At 37.3% G+C, this 26,796-nt stretch overlaps 1 protein-coding gene across 1 annotated transcript; it reads left to right on the top strand.

Annotated features, from left to right (window-relative positions):
• Positions 1 to 17,970: 17,970 nt before the first annotated feature.
• On the top strand, positions 17,971 to 19,089 carry LOC114165326. The gene has a single exon (XM_028049974.1). It carries the CDS (start codon positions 17,971 to 17,973, stop codon positions 19,087 to 19,089), a length of 1,119 nt encoding a protein of 372 aa, XP_027905775.1.
• Positions 19,090 to 26,796: the final 7,707 nt, after the last annotated feature.

Here is a 26,796-nt window from a genome sequence, read left to right as displayed (position 1 = left end):
TGACTGTGCAATAACAGACTGACACGTTGCGAAGTTCTCTCTCTCTAGAATTAGGGTTTGTTGCCTCCATCATGGATTGTTGTCGCAGGTGCATTTGCGATGGCTGCTGCTTTGCGTTTTCCAGCGACGCTGTTGTGATGGGGGTGTGCTGTTGTAGCGAAGATGCATGAACGCTGCTGCTACAGGTCCGATCTGGTCCATTTTAATTCGATGCAGGCACGTTATGATGTCGCAGGTGCAGGTTCTGTTAGAGAATGATGCGTGAAGGATGGTTGTTTGTTGGTTGAGCTGTAGCAACTGCGTGGCTGCGGAACGCTAGTGGCTCGTAAATTTAGTGGTGTTGCAACGTGTGTGTGATTCATGGCTTCTGGCGACTTTGCTGCACTTTGAAACGTAGTTGTAATGTTGGCTATTGTGCGCTGGTACGCTCTCGCTACTCGTAGTGGAGACTCGCTGGTCACAGTGGTGGCGTTGAAGGTCGACGATGGTTGTCATGGTGTTGTTCCCGAAACTAGTGGTGGACTCCTCTCTTCTCCAGCGTCATGGTGAATCTACTGTCATCGAGCATGGCGGCTGCTAGCGAGATCCATGGTGGCGACCGTTATGGAATGTGAAGCTAGGGTTTCTGGTTTGTGGGAGAGATGGAAGATGATAACGTGGCACTATTTGATTGACTGAATTTGGAGTTGTTGGATCATGACACATGTCAACATGTGGTTGGACAGATTTGAAAGTTAGGGATTTCCACATGGCATGATCTGAGTGAGTTGGGTTTAAGTTGTAGGAGGGGTGTATATAGACATATTAGGGGATGCATAATAGGTTTTTGGTGAGACCCATTTAGAAATAGGGGAGTGTATAAGTAAAAATTGGGAGTGTAGAAGTGATTTTTCCAGAACTTGCTAATTTCAGCCTTATTTAAAGGTGGTTTGTAACTTCAATCAATTTATTTTTCCACCTTGAATGAGCTTAATCTTAATTTCAGTTGCATAAAAAAATGTTAAAATATCCATGAAATAATTTATGTAACTATAAATCACTTTTTAAGACATTTTTATCACACAAGCTCAAACAACCTAATAATCAGAATTATCAATTAAATCACTCTTTAAGCACACAAATTCAATTAAATACCCAGAATTAAACATTAATTGAGGGCAGAAATACACACCCATCAGACACCTTAAAGGTCAACTTGTTGATGTTCCTTAATTTATGGCTCGGGATAGGGGTTAAGCACGTGGCATTCTTGAGTTGTGGCTTGGAATGGCATCCCTCGAGTTGTGGCTCAGGATGGTGGATGAACACGAGTAACTCTTGAGGCTCGGTGGAATCAACTGAAAATGTAACAGAATACTCGATTAAATGAAGATTACGCTCAGATCTCTCTGGTTTCTCACTGGTTTGTAAACCCAATGAGGTTAAAGCCTAATCTAGGGTTAGTTGTGTGAGCTAAGACAAAAGGGGGGAAAACTCAACCACTCCCATTCATCAAAGCTATATTACATGAGGTTGGCCTACCTTTATATAGGTGAAGGCAGCCGAAAAAATAGAAGAGAAGAAAGGGATGCCATCTAACAATGAACTAACAACTCGAAAGGTTAGGCTACTTAAACAAACTCTAACGGCTAAACAAGTTCAGTGATGGAGGGACGAAACCCTTAATAGAAGGTTGACACTCGTGATAATGTCATGCACTCGTGAAGGTGTGGAAGAAAACCCTAACGGCGGAGGATTTCCGTGATAGGAAAAGATGTGGAATATGCATGATAGAACCCTAGCTGAACACTTGTGATGTGTGGTTCGCGTCCCTTCAATAAGCACATCGGATGAATGTAATTTGATGGCCGAAGGTACACGTGTTGACTATGCTGAAACATTGGAGGTATGCTGGCATAAACGTTGGGCTGCACTTAGCAGATGGAAGCCCAAATAGAAGGAGCGCTAAAGCCTACACGTGGAAGTGTCATGAAAGTGGTCCAGCAAGTGTTGGTATGAAGACGTGGAGAAGAATTGGGCCGCATGCCCAATGCCAACACTTTCAATAATTGGTAGCTTTGGAAAATAAGCTGCAATTAGCAAAACAAACCCAATTAAAACAACTTTTATTTAATAAAAAAATAAAGAAAATAAAAGAATTAAAAGAAATGGGCCTAGCCAATGGCCCAAGCTATGAGCCTTAATGGGGTCACATCATCCCCTCCCTCTTGAAGAGGATCTATCCTCAGGGTTGGTAAAGCTCACAACAACCAAATTGTAGGTTCCACCAAGATCAAAAACAAATATGCAATAGTCATCAAACAAAAGGATATTAAAATCATAATGACCATGCAGTATAATTGATTTGAAAATGTGTGAAAATGGGCTCTTAAAGAGTGAAAAAGGTGATATCCAGCCCACTTCACAGTGTCTTGCACTTTGACTTAGATGATTTTTGAAAAGAGTTTTAAAGTCAAAGTGTGTCTTGGCACAATATGTTGAGGAGTATGAAATAAATGAATGAGATGGAGAATAAAATGTTTGAGAAGGCAACAAAACAAAAGATTTGATGAAAAATTAAGAGTTTAAAGAGGGGATTACTCCCTTTGGAAAATGGGTCTTCATAGAAGGAATTGGTCAAGGATTGAACATCAAATCCCTAACAATAAGTGCCCTTGGGATTACTCTTGAATTACTCTTTAACTCTACCACTTTGGATTTTCTTTCAAAGTCACTTTCTTGTTTTATTTTCTCTCTTTCTTCTAATTTTTTTCTCTCATCCTCTTCTTTGGCTTTTCTAAGACTATCCTCTTTTGCCTTTTCTTCTTCATCTATTTTCTTCTTTTCATTTTTCTCACATTCCTCTTGCTCTCTTTTGTTTGCCTCAGCACAAAGTTTCTCAAGTGTTTCTTTTACTCTTTGCATATCAAACTCTCGAAACATTTCAAGCTTCTCTAGTGCTCTCTTTTGTTTTTCTCTCTCCTAGACTGTTGTTGTTTAGTTATCCTAGACTGTTGTTGTTTAGTTATCCTAAATGAAGGGGGAATGAAATGTTTCCACATTCATGTTTTTAATTCATAAAATGTGTTAATGCATAATTCTCTCCCCTTTTGCACTCTTGGTTGTCTCTTTTGCCACCACTCAGATGCACGTCCTATAAACTTAGAAGTAACATGCCTAAGAATATCAAATTGACTATATTTACCAAACAATGGTTGCACCAATTTCTCTGTATCCCACATCCAATCTCTAAATGATATTGGTCCTATATCTTCCCCAAAGAATGGAATGTCACTATGAATGGTATGATGCAACTCAATACTACTATGCCTACCTAAATGCACACTATTATGCCTACCTAAATGTACATTAATGTAAGGAAAACTCATTTTCAAACAATTTTTGAAACACTTTTATCAAAACATTTTTTCACAAAAGAGATTTGAAGAATTTCTAAAGAGAAAATGGAATGAAAGTGATCTAGAAATACTCCCAAGAAAGGGAGGTGAGTCCCTTGGACAGGATTAGAAACCAAGCCTTTCCTAGCCAGAGATCTTTAAACAACTTTCACAAGATTTCTCAATGAAAATCCTAAGAAAAACAGCTTTAAGTGTGAAAATCAATTTGTCAAAATGTGTGGACAAATTAAAACCTAAAGACCAAAAGAAGGTCAACTAGTTGTTAAACGCATGGAACCTAGATATCACGATGACCTAAAACATAAAATTCAACATGCATATCACAAACACAAGCAAAACCTGGACATGAAAAACATAAAGACACAAAACTGAACAAACATGAAAACATAAACTAGATGAGAAACCTAAGTGGAAAGATTAAGTGGCCTTTGGAACCCCTCAATTATCCACACTAGACGTTAAAAACTATTTCACCTAAGCCAAATGAAACAAAAAACAGCAAACTGAAAAAAAAATACAATGCAAAATCTGTGACATCAAAACAGCAATAACACAAAATAAAAGAACTATGCTATGTCTCTCTAGATAACTCTCGGTCCAGCCTCCAAAAGAACAACCCTTAAGTATTTTCTTCCATTGTGATGCTCTCAAGTCCTAGCTTACTCCAAAATTCCTCTCGGCAGTTTACTCCCCAATAGATTCACTTACCACTCCTCCTTCAAGAAGAGGCTTCACCTACACGGGCTACCAAAACAGTGAGATTGCAAAAACAACTGAAACTAGAGAAACAAATAATCTTCCACTTGAGAGTAAAAAATCAGAAACACAATAAAAGCTCAAATATGAGGCAAGGACAACATCAAGTGATGGATTTAATATACAAACTCAAAGAGTAATCAAAGAAGACAAGCAAGAAACAAGTTAAGAAATAAAGTTGGCACACAAAAGGAACCTAAGGAATAGGTCTAGAATATGATCAAACAAAACCAAAATCAAACAAGACTAAAAAACAAGTTCAATCAAGAGCATATGCAATTGAAACTAAAAAGGACAATAGTCATTTGGTGAACTGTGCGAGACAACTTGTAATTTGTTGAAACAATTAATGTTTTCAGATTCAGTCAAGACTGATTCATTCTCTTTCAGATGCTTTTTCTCTTCATACGTTCTTTTTCACTTTCTTTCTTTCCTTTTAATTCTCAAAGATCTTAAACAATAACTCACAACAATATCAATTGCCAATGCCAAATCAATTATCAAGTGCACATGACATAGTTCAAATGATTCAACTCAATAAAATAAAGGTGAAAAGCACATGAGAAAACAAGGAAGGCTCGTACAGGACAGTGTAGAAACAGGACCATAAATCAGAAATCAACCAAGACAGCTTGTTTCAAACAAGGAAAACACCATGCTCAAAGAACAGTTCTACATCATAACAACCTCAGTGAATACACTACAAACTGAGATTACGATAGCGAATAACATTGAAAGAACAGATGAAACAAAGTTGATTCAAGACCAAAAGAAATGACTAGAGTCAGTGTAATAAACACAATTAACATAACAAATTTGATGTCTAACAATTTGCCAAACAACAACAGTAGAGAATTCCATGTAATCACCAGAATATATCATAGCAAAAGCTAAAAGACAAATTAAAATTGGTCCAAACAGACACTGGACTGAAAATACACATGAAAGCTCAAAACCACCAGACACTAGGCTAATCACAGAAAAACAAGAAATGTGATCTAGTTGTCAAATAAAAGACACGAGCTGTAGTTTTCCAGTCAGATTGAAATAGCCCAAGAAAGCATCAGATTTTACTCAAATAGTTTGGCAAACCAAAACAGCAAAATATGAATTTCAAATACCCAAATATACAACATCAAACATAATAAACTGACTGGCTAGGCACTTTAAAATCCAAATTCTTACATAACAGATGTGAACAACGGCAATCAACAAAAAAGCACCATAACAAAATCAGCCTAAGCATAAACTAAACCAATTGATTTCCACTGGATTTATCTGAACAAAGACAGATCAATCACAAATATGGAATCATTCAAATATGGTTCAGTCGACAAGTATCACTGGCTAGACATACACACCTCAATCAATAATAGGAAATACGAAAAAATGAAGCAGAGAAGCAAAAACTCAGCACGACTGAAACAAAAAATAGTGACAATGTACATTGTAGAACAATTGTTACTGATCTACTAGCAATTAAAGAACTGAACAAAACATAGGAAACTAGGCACATTCAATACTAAACAAATTCAATTAACAACACACTTTAACAACAAAAGAAAAAAATAATAGGTACTACTTCTATGGAATTAACGAACATGTAAAACAGTTACACAAAAACCTAAGACAAAACAAAGATTTTAAAATTCAAAGCTAGGTAAAAAAAATTGAACTAACCTACTAGACAAGTATCGAACGGCAGAATCAAAGATCTAGACATGTTTTGCCATCAGTATTGATTCAAGAATGTAGAACAAAGTTTTTTCGAACCAATTTCAGCAAGAAAAACACCACGACACAAATTCAAGCAAAGAAAATCAAAATGCAATATGAAGTAGAACAAGACGGATTCAAACATGTGAAGAAGAAATTCAGATAAAAGAAGAGTGACACTTATCTCAGCGCGGTCCAAGAATGAGTGGCTCTCAATACCACTTGATTGGCGCCGTTAATCGGTGGAAACTTGCGCTATTCAACGGGAAATCGTCGGAAAGGCCTCCTAATGTTGATTTGTTCGGTGGAATCAACTGAAAACGCAGTGGAATACTCGATTAAATGAAGATTACACTCACATCTCTCTAGTTTCTCACTAGTTTAGTAAACCAGACAAGGTTAAAGCCTAATCTAGGGTTTATTGTGTGAGCTAAGACGAAAAGGGGAAAAACTCAACCACTGTCATTCATCAAAGCTACGTTACATGAGGTTGGCCTGCCTTTATATAGGTGAAGGCAGCTAGAAAAATAGAAGAGAAGAAAAGGATACCGCCTAATAGTGAACTAACGGCTCAAAAGGTTAGGCTGCTAAAACAGACTCGGATAAGGAAGTTCAGTGATGGAGGGACGAAACCCTTAATAGAAGGTTGACACTCGTGATAATGTCATGCACTCGTGAAGGTGTGGAAGAAAACCATAACAGCGGAGGATTTCCGTGATAGGAAAAGATGTGGAATATGCATGATAGAACCCTAGCTGAACACTTGTGATGTGTGGCTCGCGTCCCTTCAATAAGCACATGGGCTGGACGTAATTTGATGGCCCGAGGTACACGTGCTGACTATGCTGAAACATTGGAGGTGTGTTGGCGTAAAAGTTAGGTTGCACTTAGCATATGGAAGCCCAAATAGAAGGAGTGCTGAAGCCTACGTGTGGAAGTGGTATGAAAGTTGTTTAGCAGGTGTTGGCATGAAGACGTGGAGAAGAATTGGGCCGTAGGCCCAATGCTAACACTTTCAATAATTGGTAGCTTTGGAAAATAAGCTACAATTAGCAAAACAAACCCAATTAGAACAACTTTTATTTAATAAAAGAAATAAAGAAAATAAAAGAATTAAAAGAAATGGGCCTAGCCAATGGCCCAAGCTGTGAGCCTTAATGGGGTCACATCAAGACTACTACACCTTTTAATGCTAATAATGTTTCCTTTAATCCCTATTTTTTTAATGATAACCCAAGTATAAAGTCAACAATTTGTTGATGAGGGGTGCACAAAGTTAAGTGTATCAATATTTTTTTTGGGCCAAAAAAAGGTTGCTACCCTAGTTACAAATATAAGCCTCCTCCCATCCTTCTTTGTTGCTAGAAATGTGCCCATGTGCAAAGCGACTAGGGAAATATCTCAATCTATACTAGAACATGGGCGTGACTCTTTATGTTACTAGACAAGTCACGAAAACCTTCAACAGGGAGAGTTAGGATGTTACGATGAAGGTGCAATTCAGATCGCTACTGCGGGAAGTTCTCGAAACATAGAAGCTCATATCAGCAAGCGCAACAATCATGCGAAGGAGGAACTGCTAGTAGCGAATCTTACTCAATTGGAATGTGAGGAACCTCATGCTAAATGTGTGCTAGATCACATGATTATCATTAATGAAACATCTCTGGATTCAAAGGAGTTTATGGCTAGGATACAATTTTGGGTTGGTAAATCTAGTAAGAAAATTCAAGACCCTTCGAAGGGTAGAGCTAAGAGGGAAGGAAGGCTGGGAAGAGGAGGCTACTTAGGTTAATGGTTCAATCCATATGCAATTCTTTATCTGATGATAATCTTATAAACTATAATAGGTTGTTTTTGTAACACCCTAGGCAGATATTACTAATTAAATAAAATAAATAAAAGAACTTCGATTAAAACACCATTATTATTCCAAAACCGCGGAAAAATTTAAAACTTTCCAATGTATCTAGATTCAAATCCATAAATACAAAACTTAAATGATTACTAGTTCTCAATATTTAAGTCATACTTAAGATAAATACAAAAAAAAACATATTTCTTCAAAATAATTCCCACATCTAGCCTATCTCCAGCTCTATGCATCAACATTGTCACCTGCAACATCATATGCTCTCGTGTAACAAGTTACATGATCATCGCCCAACACAAACATAAAGGGTGAGATAATAAACAAAACTTACATAAAATAAGCTAAATACCCCTCACCCAAAATACTTAACCATTTTCTTATTTATAAAAACCTTTTATACCATGCCACTCTCGATCTCATAACCTATATGAGACGAGCACACTCTCAATCTTGGTCATAGGGATTCCAATACTGCCACGAACCTGCCGCTCATGGTCCAACCTCTAAAAAAATTTTGCTCGTAATCCAACACGTGTGGAACCATTCCGTTACGAACTTGCTGCTTATAACAATCAAGTAGAGCTAACCAAAATGAGCCTCCCACGTGTATTCTCACACAAGATTCCCAAAATCATGGACCTCCCGCCCATGATCACCACGTGTTCACAATCCATTAAGAACCACTGCTCGTAAAATAGATCCAAGCATATCCCAAACGAAGACTGTCATACCAAACCCTGCAAAACACATCACAAAAGCCCACTACCCCCACACTATCGTTTGGCGCAACCTAAGCGCCGCAAGGTAAAATGGTGTTGTAGACCGCTTGACGCTCACCTCTCACCGCTAGGCACAACTCACTTCAAGCCCCCACTATGTTGTGACTATCAGCTGATGGTCCAATACACCTCGTAAGGCGTTACACGCTCTAGGGACTCCCTATTTATAGCTATCGCCAGGTGGTCCAATCCCTACCGTCAGGCGCTACACCAGTAAAGAGAATTTCACTAGTTTAGGCAATGCAAAATCCATGTTTCATACTAATTATCACCAGAGAAATATAGAATACCAAGTTGCATACTTTATCAACTTTACATGCCTCAAAATTGCATCATCACATATCATATTCATCGTCCACATATATGTAAACATACCTTCCCAAATGGAAACCATTTGACACTTAAATTGAACAAAAAATAAGCCATGCTTATAGGAATTATAAAATAGAAAACAATTCATGCATATATTTACTCAAAGTCCTGAACTGCACTAAAACAGTACCTACAAACTTCCCCTTTTTAACCCATCCTTCATATCACCAAAGTTTAACATCAACACACCATCACCTTCCATATTTTAACCCACAACCATTACATGTTTTACCTATTAACTTCTAATCACCTGCCTAAAATAAGGTACCCACCAATAAAATCCCAATCTCGCGACCCTCTCATTACAAAACACACAATGCAGTTACTATTGCATTGTTGCTTGGCGGTAACCTAAGTATCCTAAGGCGGTGCATCCAATTCTGTTAAATCCTAGATTTTTCCAGCACCTATGCGAACCCTAAAACTTCAATCTTCATTCCATTCATCAAATTCCACCCAATAACTACCAATTATGTGTTTAATTCCACATATACTCAATTGAAAACGCAAACATACAAAGTCTCATTACATTTTCCACAACAATTATCCCCTAAAACTCATATTCCCAATTCTTGCCCAAACCTTAACATGCACTCATGTTCATTCACACAATGATTCATCCAATACATAAAAAACACAGTAACAATTCATCAATTCATATCCATCACTTAACAATTGTTAAAGATAATTTTCCCTCAATCAAAATAACCCCAGTATTCAGAAAAACCCAAAAACGAACCAAGTACGCTTGCATCGCTTGACAAACATTCATCATTCTTAGGTGGTTCGTGCCAAAACCTAGAAAATTGGGTTACTCATTATCACACTCCATGGTCAAGCACACATGCAAAACAATTAAACGATTAAATCAACACACTAATGACATATAATGAACTCAAACCCAAGTCCTTTCAACACATTCAAGTACTCTCAACCACTTGAGCAAATATTGTTCCTTGTCAAGATTGGCCCATTTAAATCCTTTAAATACATCTCCAATTCCCAATTATTGATAATTAAATATTTATTTATATTTAATTTTCCCAGGTCTTATAGTTTTGGTCGAACAAATACTCCCCGGATGGGTATGAGAATATTAGTATTTAGGGTTTTGCAAAAGAATTAGGAGTTAGTTTCTCTAGTGCTAATGAAAACATGGAAAGTAGAGATAGGAATCTAGGGAAATTGAGAGGGGGGAAATACTATTGTTAATGAAAATCATTGGAATTAACATAAGAGGTTTAGGATGGGTCATAAATGGAAATATTTAAAAGGAATTTTAGAAAATGAAACAATAGATATGATATGCATTCAAGAGACTAATGAATAAGATTTGCAACCATCTAGTTGTTATAATTTGTGGGGAGATAATAATATAGATTGGGTGAACAAACAGGCTATGGGAAATTCAGGGGGAATTCTTACTATGTGGCATAAAGACATATTTAAGTGTGTAAAAAAAATTGTAGGGAATATGTATATTGGAGTGATAGGAGACTTTTATAACACTACAAATATCAATCCAATCCTTGTCATTATATTTAATGTGTATTCTTGTTATGAATTTAATGAGGAAGTTAGATTGTGGGAGGAACCAGTCAACATAAAGTTGGGGGAAGTATGTAAACAATGGTGTGTTTTGGGAGACATCAATGTAATGAGAAAAAGTAGTGAAAAAAAGGGTCTAAATTTTAGAGGTAGTACTGCAACAAGAGAAGTGCAAGGGTTTAATAGCTTCATCAAATCTGCGGAATTGCTAGATGTTCCCCTAATTGGAGGTAGGTATACATGGTACAAGGATAATGACACAACAAAGAGTAGAATTGACAGGATATTGATTTCTTAAGAATGGTTAAAGTATTGGCCAAATAGTAAACAATACATCAAAGGAATACTAGTATCTGATCATTGTGCCTTGTTGCTTAAACTGATTACAATCAACTAGGGTCCCAAGCCTTTTAAATAATTAAACATTTGGAATTCTAACTCGTCCTTTAAGCAAGTGGTTAAATGGTGCTGGGAATCATATATAGGGAAAGGGAACCCAATGGTAGTCTTAAAAAAGAAGCTAAAAGAAGCTCAAGTATGATTTAAAGTCTTGGAACAATGATGTTTTTGGTATAATATGACTAAAGAAACATAACATTATATTGGAGTTAGGAGTCCTTGACAAGAGGGACGATGAAACAAGTCCAGAATAAGAAGAAAAGTTTAGGCGAATGAAACTCTTGAGTGACTTAAAATTGGATCTAGAAAACAAAAGATCATTGTTAAATCAGAAGGTAAGAGTTAGTTGGATAGAACATGGGACACAAACACAAAGTACTTCCATTCTAGAATTAAATGAAGAAGGATTAAAAAGTAATTAAAAGGGGTGGATTTGAACGGATCATGGTGTGAGGATCCAGGTAAAGTAAGAGAAGAGGTTAGGAAAGTCTTTGTAAAACTCTTTTCGACACCTAAATATTTTAGCTTTAACCTTCAAAACATAGACTTCCCAACCGTATCTAATGAAGAAAACATGCTTTTAATGAAGGATATTAATGACCAGGAAATAAAGAAGGTGTTAAATGAATGTGGTGCGACTAAAAGTCCAAGCCCAGATGCTTTTAATTTCCTCTTTCTAAAGCATAATTGGGATACCATGACGACTAATGTCTGCCAAGCAGTTAGTTGGTCTTTTTGGGAAGGGAAAATACCAAAAGGGTGTAATGTTTCGTTCATAGCACTTGTGCCAAAATAACAAAACCCTATAGGCGTGGATGACTATAGGCCAATATGTCTAGTTGGATGCATATATATAAGATTATCTTTAAGATCCTTACAAATACACTTAAAAGTGTGTTGCCTAAGATTATTGATTGCTCTCAATTTGTGTTTATTAAAGGAAGAGGGCTTTCAGATATTATCTCGGTGGCTAACGAGGTTGTGGAAGAATGTAGGTTTAAAAAGAAGAGGTTGAAAATAGTTAAGGTAGATTATGAAAAGGTCTATGATTTAGTAAGCTGAGAGTTATTATACTACATGATGGTTAGGCCCATACATCCGAGACTTGGGCGAATTAGACTCAGATTAGGCCCTACGCAGGCTAGTACACCAGGCTTAATCATCCATGACATCCAAACTAGGTAACAACTAGCCATAGGCAGCAAGTCCTCTCGCTAAAGTTGGGAATATGTCTACCCATGATCTTCGAGTCTAATATTCTAGGGGAAGTGTAACTTAAATCAGGTATAAGCCAAGTATAAATACATCAAACTAACCTTGGGAAGAGGGATCTTCTGATTTTGATACTAAGAGGATAGCAACCCAAAACATTAAGTTTCACCTAGGAGTGACAGTTTCAAGCACATTAGTTCTATTGAAGTGTACACACCTTGATAAGAATAACTCCTGTAACACCCCTTTCGAGATGCCACGTGTAAAATTTTTTTTCGTTTAAAACGTGAAGCATAACCTCTAATACCACCCTATTAAATAGGATTTTTTTTTATAATTATTTTATCTAAAAATGACACTTGATAAAACTCATTCAAAACCTCTTTATTCATCAATATAAATATATAGTTCCTCCAAACAAATAACTTAAACCGTCAAAATGAGACTTAATCTCAAATCCTTCAAATGCGAACTCAACCACTACAATATTACATTCTTTATTTCATAAAAAAAAAAACTTTCAAAGGTTAAATCAAAACTCCCCAAAGTTGCCCCACGAGCTCTTGACAACTAAGTCTCTCCAACTGCATCTACATCAACATCTACTGTCTACAACGTAAGTCATACGATCATTGCAGGTGGAAACCACATCCACAAACATGCAAGGGTGAGCTAACCATGTATCACATCACATAACACGCATATTAACATGTAACTCGCGTAGCATATTATAATGTAACATAACTCATTCATAAAAAAAATCCACTAATACATGTTCTTAACACCACAACTTGAACTCATCAGAATATTACCACCAAGTAATATACCTTTCCTACACATCAATGCCTCTTGGAAAAGTCATTTCCCCTGTTTTCCATAGACTTACTAGCAACAACACCACCTGCTCGATAAAGCCTTGGGTGGAGCACTCTTGCTAAGCTAATGCTAAAGACTTACGAGGGAACAAAACCCCTTTATCTTGACTCGATAAAGTCCTTTAGGTAAAGAAACCATATTGTCCCACCACATTTGTATACTCATTCATGCAACATCTCATCACATCATGCCACATCATACCATTCCATACATATGCACACATAGTTCTATTCATGACACACATAAATCAATAATCACACGATTATAAGCATTCATGATCAATAACACGCTGGCACATCAAGGCCTCATCATCACCTGTATCATAACACATTGACATCATGCAATCCTCATCATTTTATTTAACATACATCAATCATTAGGCCCAACATCCAATATATTGCAAATAGAACCTATCATAATTTATCACAACAAAATATCAACACAATGCGACCATGAAAAATTGGCAATAATGTGAAACATAGAACTCCAACTATAGACCTTCAAACTAAGATCACAGCATAAAAACTAAAGAACAACATGTTATGAACCATCTACCAAAATTTCAACTAAATTGGACAGTTAACGAATCAGGAAACACAATTTTACAAAAATTGCATAGCCTTGAAAAATCAGCAACACCCAACACCACAAGTCAGCACTTAGCGCCAAACTTGTTGTAAAACAGGACGCTCGACACCCAGAAATCAGCACTTAGCACCAAACCTCTCATAAATTCGCTAAGGGCCACTAGTGTCTGACGACATGGATATATACCCAGAAATACGAAAAATAGTGTCAAACACATGATTTTGGTCATTTTAATCGCACATAACACAAAGTAACATTAAAACTCAAACAATCATACACCAAACTCCATAACATTCCATACCTTGCTTCCCAACCCTCTACTTCATGCAAATAGTCCACCATTACAACTCATCAATTCAACTCAAAATGTTAATCCAACCACTCAATGATACAACACTATGAATTCCCACTGCACCAGAACATTATCATGAAATTCATGCATTTCAATCTAATTTGGCCAACAACAAAATTCACCGCTCCAATTCAAATAAAAGGTAACAATACTCCAACCATATTTCTCATCTTATTACCCATCCTCAAGGCCATGAGACATCACTTTATGTCACAGTCCATCACAAAACAATGCAGAAAATTCAGCTTAGAACATATGTCAAACCAAAAAGTACAAGAGGACAAGGCTTAGCACCCCTTACTCCAAAAATTAACGTTTTTTCATCTTATTTCATATCCACAAAACATTGATCACATTAAGAGATAACATAGATACAAGGTGTAGCTCCCCTTACCTAGGAATCCCTCAACAAGACTACCTTAGCTCTGCTCCATGCCTCCCTTGCTCTTCAATTTGACGCTGCCTTCCTTTTTCTTTTCTCCACCAACCCCAATTTTATTTTGACCCTAAAACCTCTTTATTTCCTAATAGTCATAGTAAGAAAATAAATAATACTAGGATTAATTGGTTGCATTCTCTCCTTTTTTTCCTTTTCCTGTGTCACTCTCCTTTATTCCACAAATTAGTCACCATCCACACTATTTGCAATAACTTATTTACTTGTAACATTTCATAAAAATATAATTTGTGTATACTTCATTTATGTGCTATGAATATAGTAGATTGTTTTGTTTTTTAATCTTGTGATTAAGGGTATTATTATGAAATTCTAGTTTTTTTTTCTTTATTTAATTTCTACGACTGAATTTAATGTGCATTTAAGATAGTATTTTTGGAGTACTCTACTAGAATCTCACCCAATAAAATTTATCTGCATTTAATATATGGAAAATTATTTTTTGACAAAATTTTGTTGACAAATTTTTAACAATACATGACAACACCTCAATTGATGAAAGAAATGTTTAATATCACTTGAAAGGGAAGATAAAGGTTTGGTGTGTGTTAAAGAGTAAACTTTTAATATATTTCTGGTCATTATTAAACGTCTTTATATTTTAATGGCCCTCTAAATATTTTAGCTTCTTCCTTCTTTAACAATATTTTGCCCCTTTTTATTTGTTGAATTTTGTATTCTTTTATATGTGATTTTCTTCTAATTTGATAATTTCTATATTTATTTTTACTTGGAATTTTTTTTCTATTTTCGTATTTACAATTTATGTTTATATGTTTCCTTGTGATTTCATTTATGTTATTTAATCAAATCAAAAAATAATATTTTACTCCTAAAAAAATTCATATAATCTATTATTATATTGTTCGGACAAAACATTTTTATATAAAAATACTTTTTTTTATCCGGATATAAAAACCTAGCTTTGCTCAAAGTGCTCTTACTTTTATAGGTCGTTCTATTTACATAAAGAAAACTAATATAAATTATTTGTATAATCTTATTGATCACATAAAAACATATATTCATCTTGAGTTTTCTTGATTCACATACAACATAAAATAGCACCACATGCATGCAAAAAAAATTAAAATGACTTAAGAAAAAAGTAATAGTGTGTTTGGATGAGGCAATTTAAGAGAGCAATTGTAAGACCCGAGAAAAAATAATTAATTAAATAATAAATGCGGGTAGAGGACGCCTTTATGGCATTAATTGTTGTTAGTAGGATGTGGAAAAATACTAGCTCATGTGGTTGAGAGTACTTTGATTGTGTGAGAGGACTTGGGTTTGAGTCTTAAGTATGCCAATTATGTGTCATTGTTTTGTTATTAATTTTTTAGAATATGTATGAGTAGGTGATTGGTATTGTAAACTTATGTTGATTGTGTATATCACCAAATGTGGTTTGGCATAGTGGGTATGCTTTGTTCTTGTGGGTGGAAGGTCACGGGTTCAAACCTTGGTAGACAGAATTTAACCTTTATTTTTATTAAAACTTAGATTGGAGTGAATGTGGAAGGGTAGAGGACCTAGCAGAATGGAGGGAAGCCAAGAGGGTTGGAAAAACTATCAAATAATTGACATTAAGAGGAATTAAAACCCACCCTAAGCCCAAACTCGTTTTATTTTTTTCCCCATCCTAAAGGCACCTATAAAAGCCAAAAATTAGGTAAAGGGAAGAGTTTTTGGCATTGCTGGGAATTGACTCTTGTGAGAAGCACGAATTGGAGAGTGTGAGAAGAGTTGTGAGGATACAAGGGCTGGACTAAGAGGGAGAGTGTGAATCAAGGATTCCTCATCTTAATCTTTCATCCAATAATCCAGGTTAGGGGTGTCAGATTTACGTGTAATTCATATTGTATGCGTGTTGTGTTTATGGCCACAATTGGTTTCTGTTTGAAAGTGAAAAATTCGTGTAGCATGTACTGTGGCTCAGAAATTGGTTGATTGAGATTGTCTGCAAAGCCATATTATGCATCTTTATGGTTAAAGTGAGGGTTTCGGGGCTTGAATGATTATCAGGCGAGGTGAGCTAGCTTAAGCGAGGCTGAGGGCTTAGCCTGGGCGAGGAGTCCCTAGCTTAAGCGAGTTTAAGTGAATTGCTATGTTTTACATGCCTTTGAGAGTGCGTTTGGCTGTTTTATGCTAAGGATAGGATGTGTTTGCATGTGGTTGGTGTTTGGGCTTGAAGGACTAAGTCCAATAGGGGTCTGGGATGTGCTCGGAGGTTGGACACATGATGGGCATGGAACTGGTTGAGTTCCCGTCGGCTACTAATGGGCGAGGAGTCCTTAGTATGGTGATTGCATGTGTCGAGCGCACGATGGGCAAGGAACTGTGAGGTTCCCGTCGGCTACTATTGGGCGAAGAGTCCATAGTATGGTGATTGCTTGCGTGCCAGGGTCCAAGTTATGAGACTTAGATGTTTATACTACAGGCGAGGAGTCTGTAGGGCAGGACTATGAGCGGGATAGGATCATATGGTTGGACCACGAAAGAGTTAGTTTTGTGGAAGCACAGGGAAGTCCCGAGACCTAGTTCATGCATATGACTCATGAAGGACTATGAGGTCATGGTTGGGTGATTTGGAAATTATGGGTTTTGTACTTATATGATTTGGGTGGGGAAGCATATTTATTTCATATATATATGTTTATGTTTTATTGTGCATAGCTCACCCTATCTGTGTGTGTGTGGCAATGATCGGATATCTTATTATCCGGGAGCAAATGATTTGACAGGTGAGCTAGGAGACGCTTAGACTCGGAGCGTGGGCTAGCTTGGGGATTTTTGTACATGTATTATTATTTTGGTTTTTTTTCAGATAATTATGTAATCATTTCAGGAGCCATTGAATTTTATTGCAGTTTTATATGTATGGACTCCTGATTTATGTCAGTTATTTTAAAGTTTAAAATTTCCCGCGTTTTTGGGAAATAGTTATAATCAATGCGGTATTTATTTTAATTGGAATTTTATTTATAAAAAAAATTAGTAATAGTCCTTAGGGATGTTACAATTGGTATAAGAGCAAATGTTTTAAAAATATTTTAAAAATATTTTGGGGCTTTTGGGAAGTGAGCTTATCATTTGATTGTGTGTGTGATTTAATAGTATGTAAGAAAGATGTTAGTGTTATTGTTTAACTAAGTGAGCTGATTTTAACAGTCGTAATGTGGCGTATCCAGGCTATGGCTGCTAACAAGAGGAGGAGGAATAGTGGTGCGGATGACATCGTTGAGGCCATTCATCGGATGGTGGATGCGATGCAGACACCGGTAGCGACACAGCCTAGGGTGGCAATTGCACCAGTTAGGGTGCCAACTGTGGAGGACTTCCTACGCCACAAGCCAGCTGAGTTCACTAGCAAAGCATCTCCTGATGAAGCGGAGGCCTGGCTTGACAAGTGTGAGAAGATATTCACGGTGATGAGCTGCGTAGATGAGCAGAAACTCCTTTTTGCCACCTACCTCCTGAATGGCGATGCTGAGTATTGGTGGGCGGGTATGCAACAGCAAATGCAGACCCGAGATGAATAGGTAGAGTGGACTAGCTTCAAGACGCGGTTCCTGGAGAATTATTTCCCCGACACTGCCAGACAGGACAGGGAGGCAAAGTTCCTCGCACTGCAGTAGGAGGACATGACTATGCAGGAGTACGTGAATAGGTTTGAGTATCTGGCGAGATTTTCTTCTCAAAATATGACAAAGGAGTGGAAATGTTTGAAGTTTGAGCGAGGACTTAAACATGAGCTTAAGAAGGTGGTGACTCCTTTACGAGAGAGGAGATTTCACGTCTTGGTGGAACAGGCCAAGAGTGCCGAGCATTTGGAGAAGGGCCCTGGCCCAGTGGTGAGCAGACACCAGAAGAGTGTCGTAGAGGCGCGACAAATGAAAAAGTCGTACAGCCGACCACAAACATCTGGGGGTCCCACTTGCTATCATTGTGGCGGACCTCATTTGAAGAGAAACTGCCCACAACTGACCGGTGGAGTAGGGGGATCCGGTGATCGTCGCAAGTGCTTCATCTGCGACAAACCGGGCCATTTTGCTAACAACTGCCTTGAGAAAAAGAGTCTTGGTGCGAAGAAACCAGCAGTAGCTTCGCCAGCAGAACAAGCACGAGCAGTTGGGAGAGTTTTTGCCATGACATCTACTGAGGCGACTCAGTCAGGTAATCTTATACTTGAGTCTTGTTTACTTATGGGGCATAAGGTATTAGTTTTATTTGATTCTGGCGCAACCCATTCCTTTATTTCTAATGCTTGTGTGGGACGATTGAGTTTGGTGACACGTGACTTGGGGTGTGAGTTGCTTGTTTCAACTCCTTCCTCGGGCCAGGTAGCTACCAGTTCAGTCTATGTTGGGTGTTCAATGGTGGTGGCAGGTCACAGATACAAGGTGAACTTGGTGTGCTTGCCCTTGGAGGGACTGGATGTGATATTGGGAATGGACTGGTTGTCTATCAATCACATCATAATTTATTGTGGACGGCGCAATTTGGTATTCCCAAAGCATGAAGGGTTGGGATTGATATCATCTCGAGAAGCGGAGAAAGCATTACAAGATGGGGTTGTGTGTTTTATGGTGATGGCCAAGCCAGAGAAGAAAAGTGCGGCGGAAGTGATTCAGGCTATACCGGTGGCTAATGAATATGCAGACGTGTTTCCAGATGAAGTGCTAGGGTTGCCGCCGAGTCGAGACATTGACTTCACCATTGACCTCATTCCTGGTGCAGGTCTAGTGTCTATGGCTCCGTAGAGAATGGCACCGGCTGAGCTTGCAGAACTCAAAAAGAAAATTGAGGAGCTATTGGAGAAGTAATTCATTCGGTCGAGCGCTTCACCTTGGGGAGCTCCAAATTTGTTGGTACAGAAGAAGGATGGGAGCTCGCGGCTATGTATGGATTATAGGAAGCTGAATAAGCTGACTATTAAAAACAAATATCCGTTGCCAAGGATCGATGATTTGCTAGATCAATTGAAAGGAGCAGGAGTGTTCTCTAAAATCGACTTGAGGTCGAGATACCACCAGATTCTAGTGTGACCGGAGGATGTGCAAAAGACAGCATTCAGGTCACGATACAGCCACTATGAATATGTGGTGATGCCATTTGGAGTGACGAATGCACCAGCAGTATTCATGGATTACATGAATAGAATTTTCCGACCTTGGTTGGATAAGTTTGTTGTTGTCTTTATTGATGACATTCTTATCTACTTGAGGACACGGGAGGAACATGCCAATCACTTGAGGGTCGTGTTGAAGATACTCAGAGACCACCAGTTGTATGGGAAGCTGTCCAAGTGTGAATTTTGGCTAGAGGAGGTACAGTTTCTTGGACATGTCATCTCAGCTAAGGGTATTGCAGTAGACCCGGCTAAGATTGAAACAGTGCTTAACTGGGAAAGGCCTAAGATAGTGACAGAGGTACGAAGTTTCTTGGGCCTAGCAGGTTACTACCAGAGGTTTGTGGAGGGGTTCTCAAAGAAGGTGAACCCATTGACACAGCTGACAAGAAAAGATCAGTCGTTCTCTTGGACCGAGCAGTGTGAAGAGTGCTTTGAGGAAATGAAGAAATGTTTGACTACTGCTCTAGTGCTAGTGATTCCAGATACCGAGAAGATGTTTGAGGTGTACTGTGACGCATCATATCAAGGTCTGGGGTGTGTATTGATGCAAGAAAAGAGGGCAGTGACATATGCTTCTCGTCAACTGAAGTTGCATGAGAATAATTACCCGACTCATGACTTGGAGCTAACTGCCATAGTGTTTGCTCTTAAGTCTTGGAGGCACTATTTATACGGCTCTCAGTTCCGAGTATTCAACGACCACAAAAGCTTGAAGTACTTGTTTGACCAAAAGGAGCTGAATATGAGGCAACGCAGGTGGATGGAGTATTTGAAAGACTATGACTTCGAATTGCTTTATCATCCGGGTAAGGCAAATGTTGTAGCCGATGCGCTGAGTCGGAAGAAGATGCACGTATCTTGCATGATGATAAAGGAGTTAGAGTTGATTGAGAAACTCCGAGATATGAACCTGGGGATGCAGTTTTGGTCAGACTCGATACAGTGTAGCTTGCTAAGAGTTACTAATGAATTTTTGAATAAGATTCGTGTGGCTCAAGGGCATGACTTGGAATTGCAACAGTTTGTGGGGTGGTTGGATACTGAAAAAGGGAAAGATTATCGGATGGGGGAGGACGGCATTCTACGATTTAAAGGTAGGGTGTGTGTACCAGGGGGTTTCATTTCAAGAGGCAGATACTAAAGGAGGGTCACCAAAGTCGTCTTAGCATACATCCTGGTATGACTAAGATGTATAAGGATTTGAAGGAGTCCTTTTGGTGGAATGGTATGAAGGCAGACGTAGCAGACTTTGTTGCTTAGTGTTTGGTGTGTCAAAAGGCCAAGATTGAACACCAACGGCCGGGAGGTACACTGCAACCACTGGACGTACCTCAGTGGAAGTGGGATAGTATCTCTATGGATTTTGTGACACATCTTTCGAGGTCGATGAAGGGTCATGATTCAGTTTGGGTGATAGTAGACTGACTGACAAAGTGTGCACATTTCCTGCCTATGAATCAGAAGTGGTCGATGGACAAGTTAGCAGAGTTGTATGTGCGAGAGGTGGTGAGATTGCATGGAGTACCCGAAAGCATAGTGTGAGATCGGGACCCTAGATTTACATCACGGTTTTGGCAATCATTACAGGCGGCCTTGGGTACACAATTGAAGATGAGTTCAGCGTATCATCCTCAGACGGATGGACAGTCTGAGCGGACCATCCAATCTCTAGAGGACTTATTGAGGTCTTGTGTGTTGGATCACATGGGAAACTGGAATGATGTGCTACCTTTGGTGGAGTTCACCTACAATAATAGTTACCATTCCAGTATTGGTATGACGCCCTATGAAGCATTGTATGGAAGGAGGTGTAGAACTCCATTGTGCTGATATCAGGATGGAGAAACCTTTGTGCTTGGCCCTGAATTTCTGCAACAGACAACCAGTAAGGTCAAGTTGATCCAAGACCGGATGAGAGCAACTCAGAGTAGGCAAAAGTCTTATGCAGATAAGAGGAGACGGCCACTTGAGTTTGACGAAGGAGACCATGTATTTCTCCGAGTGACGCCAACCACAGGTATCAGAAGGGTTCTTAAATCACGAAAGTTAACTCCGAGGTTTATAGAGCCTTACCAGATTACACGGAGAATAGGAGCAACGGCGTATGAAATCGCTTTACCACCTCACCTATCCAACTTGCATAATGTGTTTCACATCTCATAGTTGAGGAAATACATTGCAAGTCCAGATCATGTCTTGGAGTCAGACGAGGTGCAAGTACACGAGGATCTGACGATGCCAGTTGGACCGGTGCGCATATTGGATACTCAGATCAAGCAAGTGAGAGGTAAGGAGTTGAAGACGGTGAAGGTTCTCTGGGACGAGGCAACCATAGAGATGACTTGGGAGACGGAGGACCTCATGAGGAAGTCTTATCCTCACCTCTTTGCTGGTAAGTTCTATTTTCGAGGACGAAAACTTTTAAAGGTGGGGGAATTGTAAGACCCGGGAAAAATTATTTAATTAAATAATAAATGCGGGTAGAGGATGCCTTTATGGCATTAATTGTTGTTAATGGGATGTGGAAAAATACTAGCTCATGTGGTTGAGAGTACTTTGATTGTGTGAGAGGACTTGGGTTCGAGTCCTAAGTATGCTAATTATGTGTGATTGTTTTGTTATTAATTTTTTTAGAATATGTATGAGTAGGTGATTGGTATTGTAAACTTATGTTGATTGTGTATATCACCAAATGTGGTTTGGCATAGTGGGTATGCTTTGTTCTTGTGGGTGGAAGGTCACGGGTTCAAACCTTGGTAGATAGAATTTAATCTTTATTTTTATTAAAATTTGGATTGGAGTGAATGTGGAAGGGTAGAGGACCTAGCAGAATTGGGGGCAGCCAAGAGGGTTGGAAAAACTATCAAATAATTGACATTAAGAGGAATTAAAACCCACCCTAAGCCCAAACTCGTTTTATTTTTTTCCCCATCCTAAAGGCACCTATAAAAGCCAAAAATTAGGTAAAGGGAAGAGTTTTTGGCATTGCTGGGAATTGACTCTTGTGAGAAGCACGAATTGGAGAGTGTGAGAAGAGTTGTGAGGGTACAAGGACTGGACTAAGAGGGAGAGTGCGAATCAAGGATTCCTCATCTTAATCTTTCATCCAATAATCCAGGTTAGGGGTGCTGGATTTACGTGTAATTCATATTGTATGCGTGTTGTGTTTATGGCCACAATTGGTTTCTGTTTGAAAGTGAAAAATTCGTGTAGCATGTACTGTGGCTCAGAAATTGGTTGATTGAGATTGTGTGCAAAGCCATATTATGCATCTTTATGGTTAAAGTGAGGGTTTCGGGGCTTGAATGATTATAATTGGTTCACTGTCGGGTTTTGGTATATCCATCAGAGGTAAATGTACATTGATAGGTTAAATTGTTGATATGGAATGCTTAATCTCGTGTATATTGCATTTTGGATATGGTTTGGTTGTTTTTGTGATTGAACAGTGGCGAAACTCTGCAAGTTTCGCCTAAGCGACCCCATCTCGCCCAGGCGAGAGTTGTAGGAGTCCACTCAGCATGCAAATTCGAGCATTTCGCTCAGAAGACCAAGGTGAGGTTTGGGCGAAACACAGTCTCGCTTAGGCGAGACTGACTCGCCTAAGCGAGATCACGATGAAAGTTGGTACCATTTTGAGCGCGATATCTCGCCCAAGCGAGAGGTATTGAGCTTTGAGCGATGGACACTTTCGCTTAGGCGAGAGTGGCTCGCCTAAGCGAGTTCTCGAAGTGTATTCTTGTGTGTTTTGTTGAATACTCGTCTAGGCGAGGTTTTGTTGTGGTTTTAGGCGAATGTGTGGCACGCCCAGGCGAGCGGATCTCGCCTAAGCGAGATAACTTGATGTTGTTGTTGTTTAAAGCTCGCTCAAGCGAGGTGAGCTAGCTTAAGCGAGGCTGAGGGCTTAGCCTGGGCGAGGGGTCCCTAGCTTAAGCGAGTTTAAGTGAATTGCTATGTTTTACATGCCTTTGAGAGTGCGTTTGGCTATTTTATGCTAAGGATAGGATGTGTTTGCATGTGGTTGGTGTTTGGGCTTGAAGGACTAAGTCCATTACAGGTGAGCATATTTATTTCATATATATATGTTTATGTTTTATTGTGCATCGCTCACCCTATCTGTGTGTGTGTGTGGCGATGATCGGATATCTTGTTATCGGGAGCAGATGATTTGACAGGTGAGCCAGGAGACGCTTAGACTCGGAGCGTGGGCTAGCTTGGGGATTTTTGTACATGTATTATTATTTTGGTTTTTTTTAGATAATTATGTAATCATTTCAGGAGCCATTGAATTTTATTGCAGTTTTATATGTATGGACTCCTTATTTATGTCAGTTATTTTAAAGTTTAAAATTTCCCGCGTTTTTGGGAAATAGTTATAATCAATGCGGTATTTATTTTAATTGGAATTTTATTTATAAAAAAAATTAGTAATAGTCCTTAGGGATGTTATAGCAATCTATTTATATTGAGAATTTGAAATTCTTTCAAGAAAAATTATATGTTTTATGAGAAAGTTATAAGGAATATGAAATTAAAGAATTTTGAGAAGCTATTTCAAATAACTAAAATAATATAATTTAAATTTCACCAAAAAAATAAGGAAACTGAAATTCTCTAAGTTGTTAAATTACTCATTGGTTAGAACAAAAAATTGTCTACAGGTCCAACTAGTAGAGTCAGGTCAAGTAGAAGGTCGAGTCAGGCTGGTCCGGGCTGAAGGTCAAGTCGAGCTAGGTCAGGCTGAAAGTCAATTCAAGTAGGGTCGAAGGTTGAGCAAGGTCGGTCGAAGGTCGAGCAGCGTCGATCAAAGGTCGAGTAGAGCTGGGTCAAGCCAAAGGTTGAATTGCACCGACCTAGACCGAAGGTCGAGTCGAGTCGTCTCAAGTTAAATGTCAATTCGGGCCGGGTCGAGTCCAAGTGTAAGGTTGAGTCAGGTCAAAGGTCGACTTGAACCAAAAGTTAAGATGAGTCGTATTTGAAGGTCGAATTAACTTGTTAAACTCAAAGGTAAACATGAGTTCACTATAAAATAAAAATTAATTTATTTTATCTAAATAAGAAAACTAATTCATTAAAACTAATTATTTAATAAATGAAAATAATTCAATTGCAAGTAATTTACTTACAAGGTATTGCAATTTTTTAGAATTGTTGAAATCTTTCATCCAAACACAAGTTAAATGTTTAACTTATTCTAATTACAAATTTGATAAGATAGATTTTTATTATTATCAGAAAAAATTCTTATGATATGCTTTAGTCTTCATAATATGATCATAAATCTAAAAGGAATGTAGAAAATTATTATATAATGTATTTTAGAAAGATAATATTTTTTTATAAAATAAACTGATGTTTTTAGTTTGACATTTTAATAATAAAATAATTAAGTATCATTTATAAAATTACTTTTACTTTTTGATTTTATGTTTAAGGTTCTTACAATTCTAATTAGTTCTTAAAAATTATAATCTTTCTTTAGTTTGTTGTTTTTTCTAACATATTTAAGTTAATTAATATTCATTAAATGTGAATAGTTTATTAATATTTTTTTTCTTCTTTTGTAATTATTAAAATATAATGAAAATAATATTTTAGAAATAATTACGATCAATTTGAGATTAAGGTGGTAATCTTTAAGAGGAGATAAAACTATTAAAGTACAATATGTTTATTTATAAAAAAAATGTAAAGTTTAAGGATTCGTACCTATAAATTAAAATGGGTTAACTATGTTTTTGATTCCTAAATTGTAACACAATTTTGGTTTTAGTCCCTATTTCAAAGTTTGATCCTCTTAAGTCCATATCTTTATAAAACACATGAATTTAGTCCTCAATATTGGACGGAGTTAACAGTTTTTGTGACATGGCAAATAGTTTGCACGTTTACCATTTATTTTTTGACATGTGTTCTCTTCAAATTACACGTGTAAGTTTACTTTTTTTTACCATTTTATCTTTTTTTTGCCTCTCTTCTAACCTCCATACCATTCATTTTTTGACATGTGTTCTCTTCAAATTCTCCGGCCATCTTGGTCTCCCTTCTAACCTCCATCTTCATCTTCTTTTCTCCCTCCACCATCTCCATCCTTCCCCTCCCCCACCTTCTCCCAACCATCATCTTCTTCCTCCCTTTATTGTCCATCAATAGAGTTAATCTATAATTCATTTCCCCCATTTTCATCTTCTCTATCAATTCTCCTCTTTTCTCCCCCTTATCACACTCATCCTCTTGGACCCATCCAATTTTTCTTCCAATAACTCTTTCAACTCTCTCTATGAAATGCAAATCCTTCAAAATACAATAATTTTTTTGGACTTACATTTTTATTTTTTTGGAAGAATGATGATGTTTCTACTGTATGTACAAAAGAAATATAAGAAATAGATTACCAACTAATGCAAGATAGATATTAATTATGTTTTATTTTTAATACAATAAAAAGAACTTAATATTTGTGTGTTTAATAAAAAAAATAGTATTAATATATAATTAATTTTTAAAGAGTTATAGAGAATTTTAAATTTATAAATAAAAGGTAAAAGGTAACTTTTTTCTAAATTAATTATATAATAACATTAATTTTTTAACAAATAAATATGACAACAATTACGGAATATCAAACGCATTCAATTCTTCAAAAATAATCAAACTAAAATTTTGTATTGAAATTATATATTTGTTTAATATATAAAAATAATGAACCTACTATTTGTCCAAAAAATTACTCTAACAAGCTTATGAAAAAAAACTAATGAAAAGAGAGCACGAAGAGATTAAAAAAATAGTTAAAACACATTTATTATTTTCAATTTTAATAATTACGGATTTATCTTTATAGAATAATTCATAGCATGAGTATTTAGTTTAAGATGAAGATGGAGGTTAGAAGGGAGAAGAAGATGGCTGGAGAAGAGGGGAAAGAAAAAAAAACGAAAAAAAAATGGTAAACAAAAACTTACTCGTGTAATTTTAAAGAGAACATGTGGCAAAAATGAATGGTAGACTTGCACACCGTTTTCCATGTCACGAAAATTGTTAACATCGTCAAATATTGAAGACCAAATTCTTGTGTTTTATAAAGATGGTGACTTAACAAGATCAAACTTTGAAATATGGACTAAAACCAAAATTGTGTTATGGTTTGGGGACCAAAAATATAGTTAACCCAATTCAAATTTAGGGTGTGCGCTTATAAGAAAAATACACCAAATTTAAGAGTTCAAAATTATTGTCAATTGCTTTTGGCAAAACTGAAATCCTAGTTCTTTATTTTGGCCAGTTTTTCTTAAATTTAAACTCATTTGTACTTATTGCGAATCATATTTCATCA

Source organism: Vigna unguiculata, chromosome 10, assembly GCF_004118075.2.
Source record: "Vigna unguiculata cultivar IT97K-499-35 chromosome 10, ASM411807v1, whole genome shotgun sequence".
Classification (NCBI taxonomy): domain Eukaryota; kingdom Viridiplantae; phylum Streptophyta; class Magnoliopsida; order Fabales; family Fabaceae; genus Vigna; species Vigna unguiculata.
Note: the sequence above shows the minus strand (reverse complement) of the source record. Positions and strands in the feature narration are given on the sequence as shown.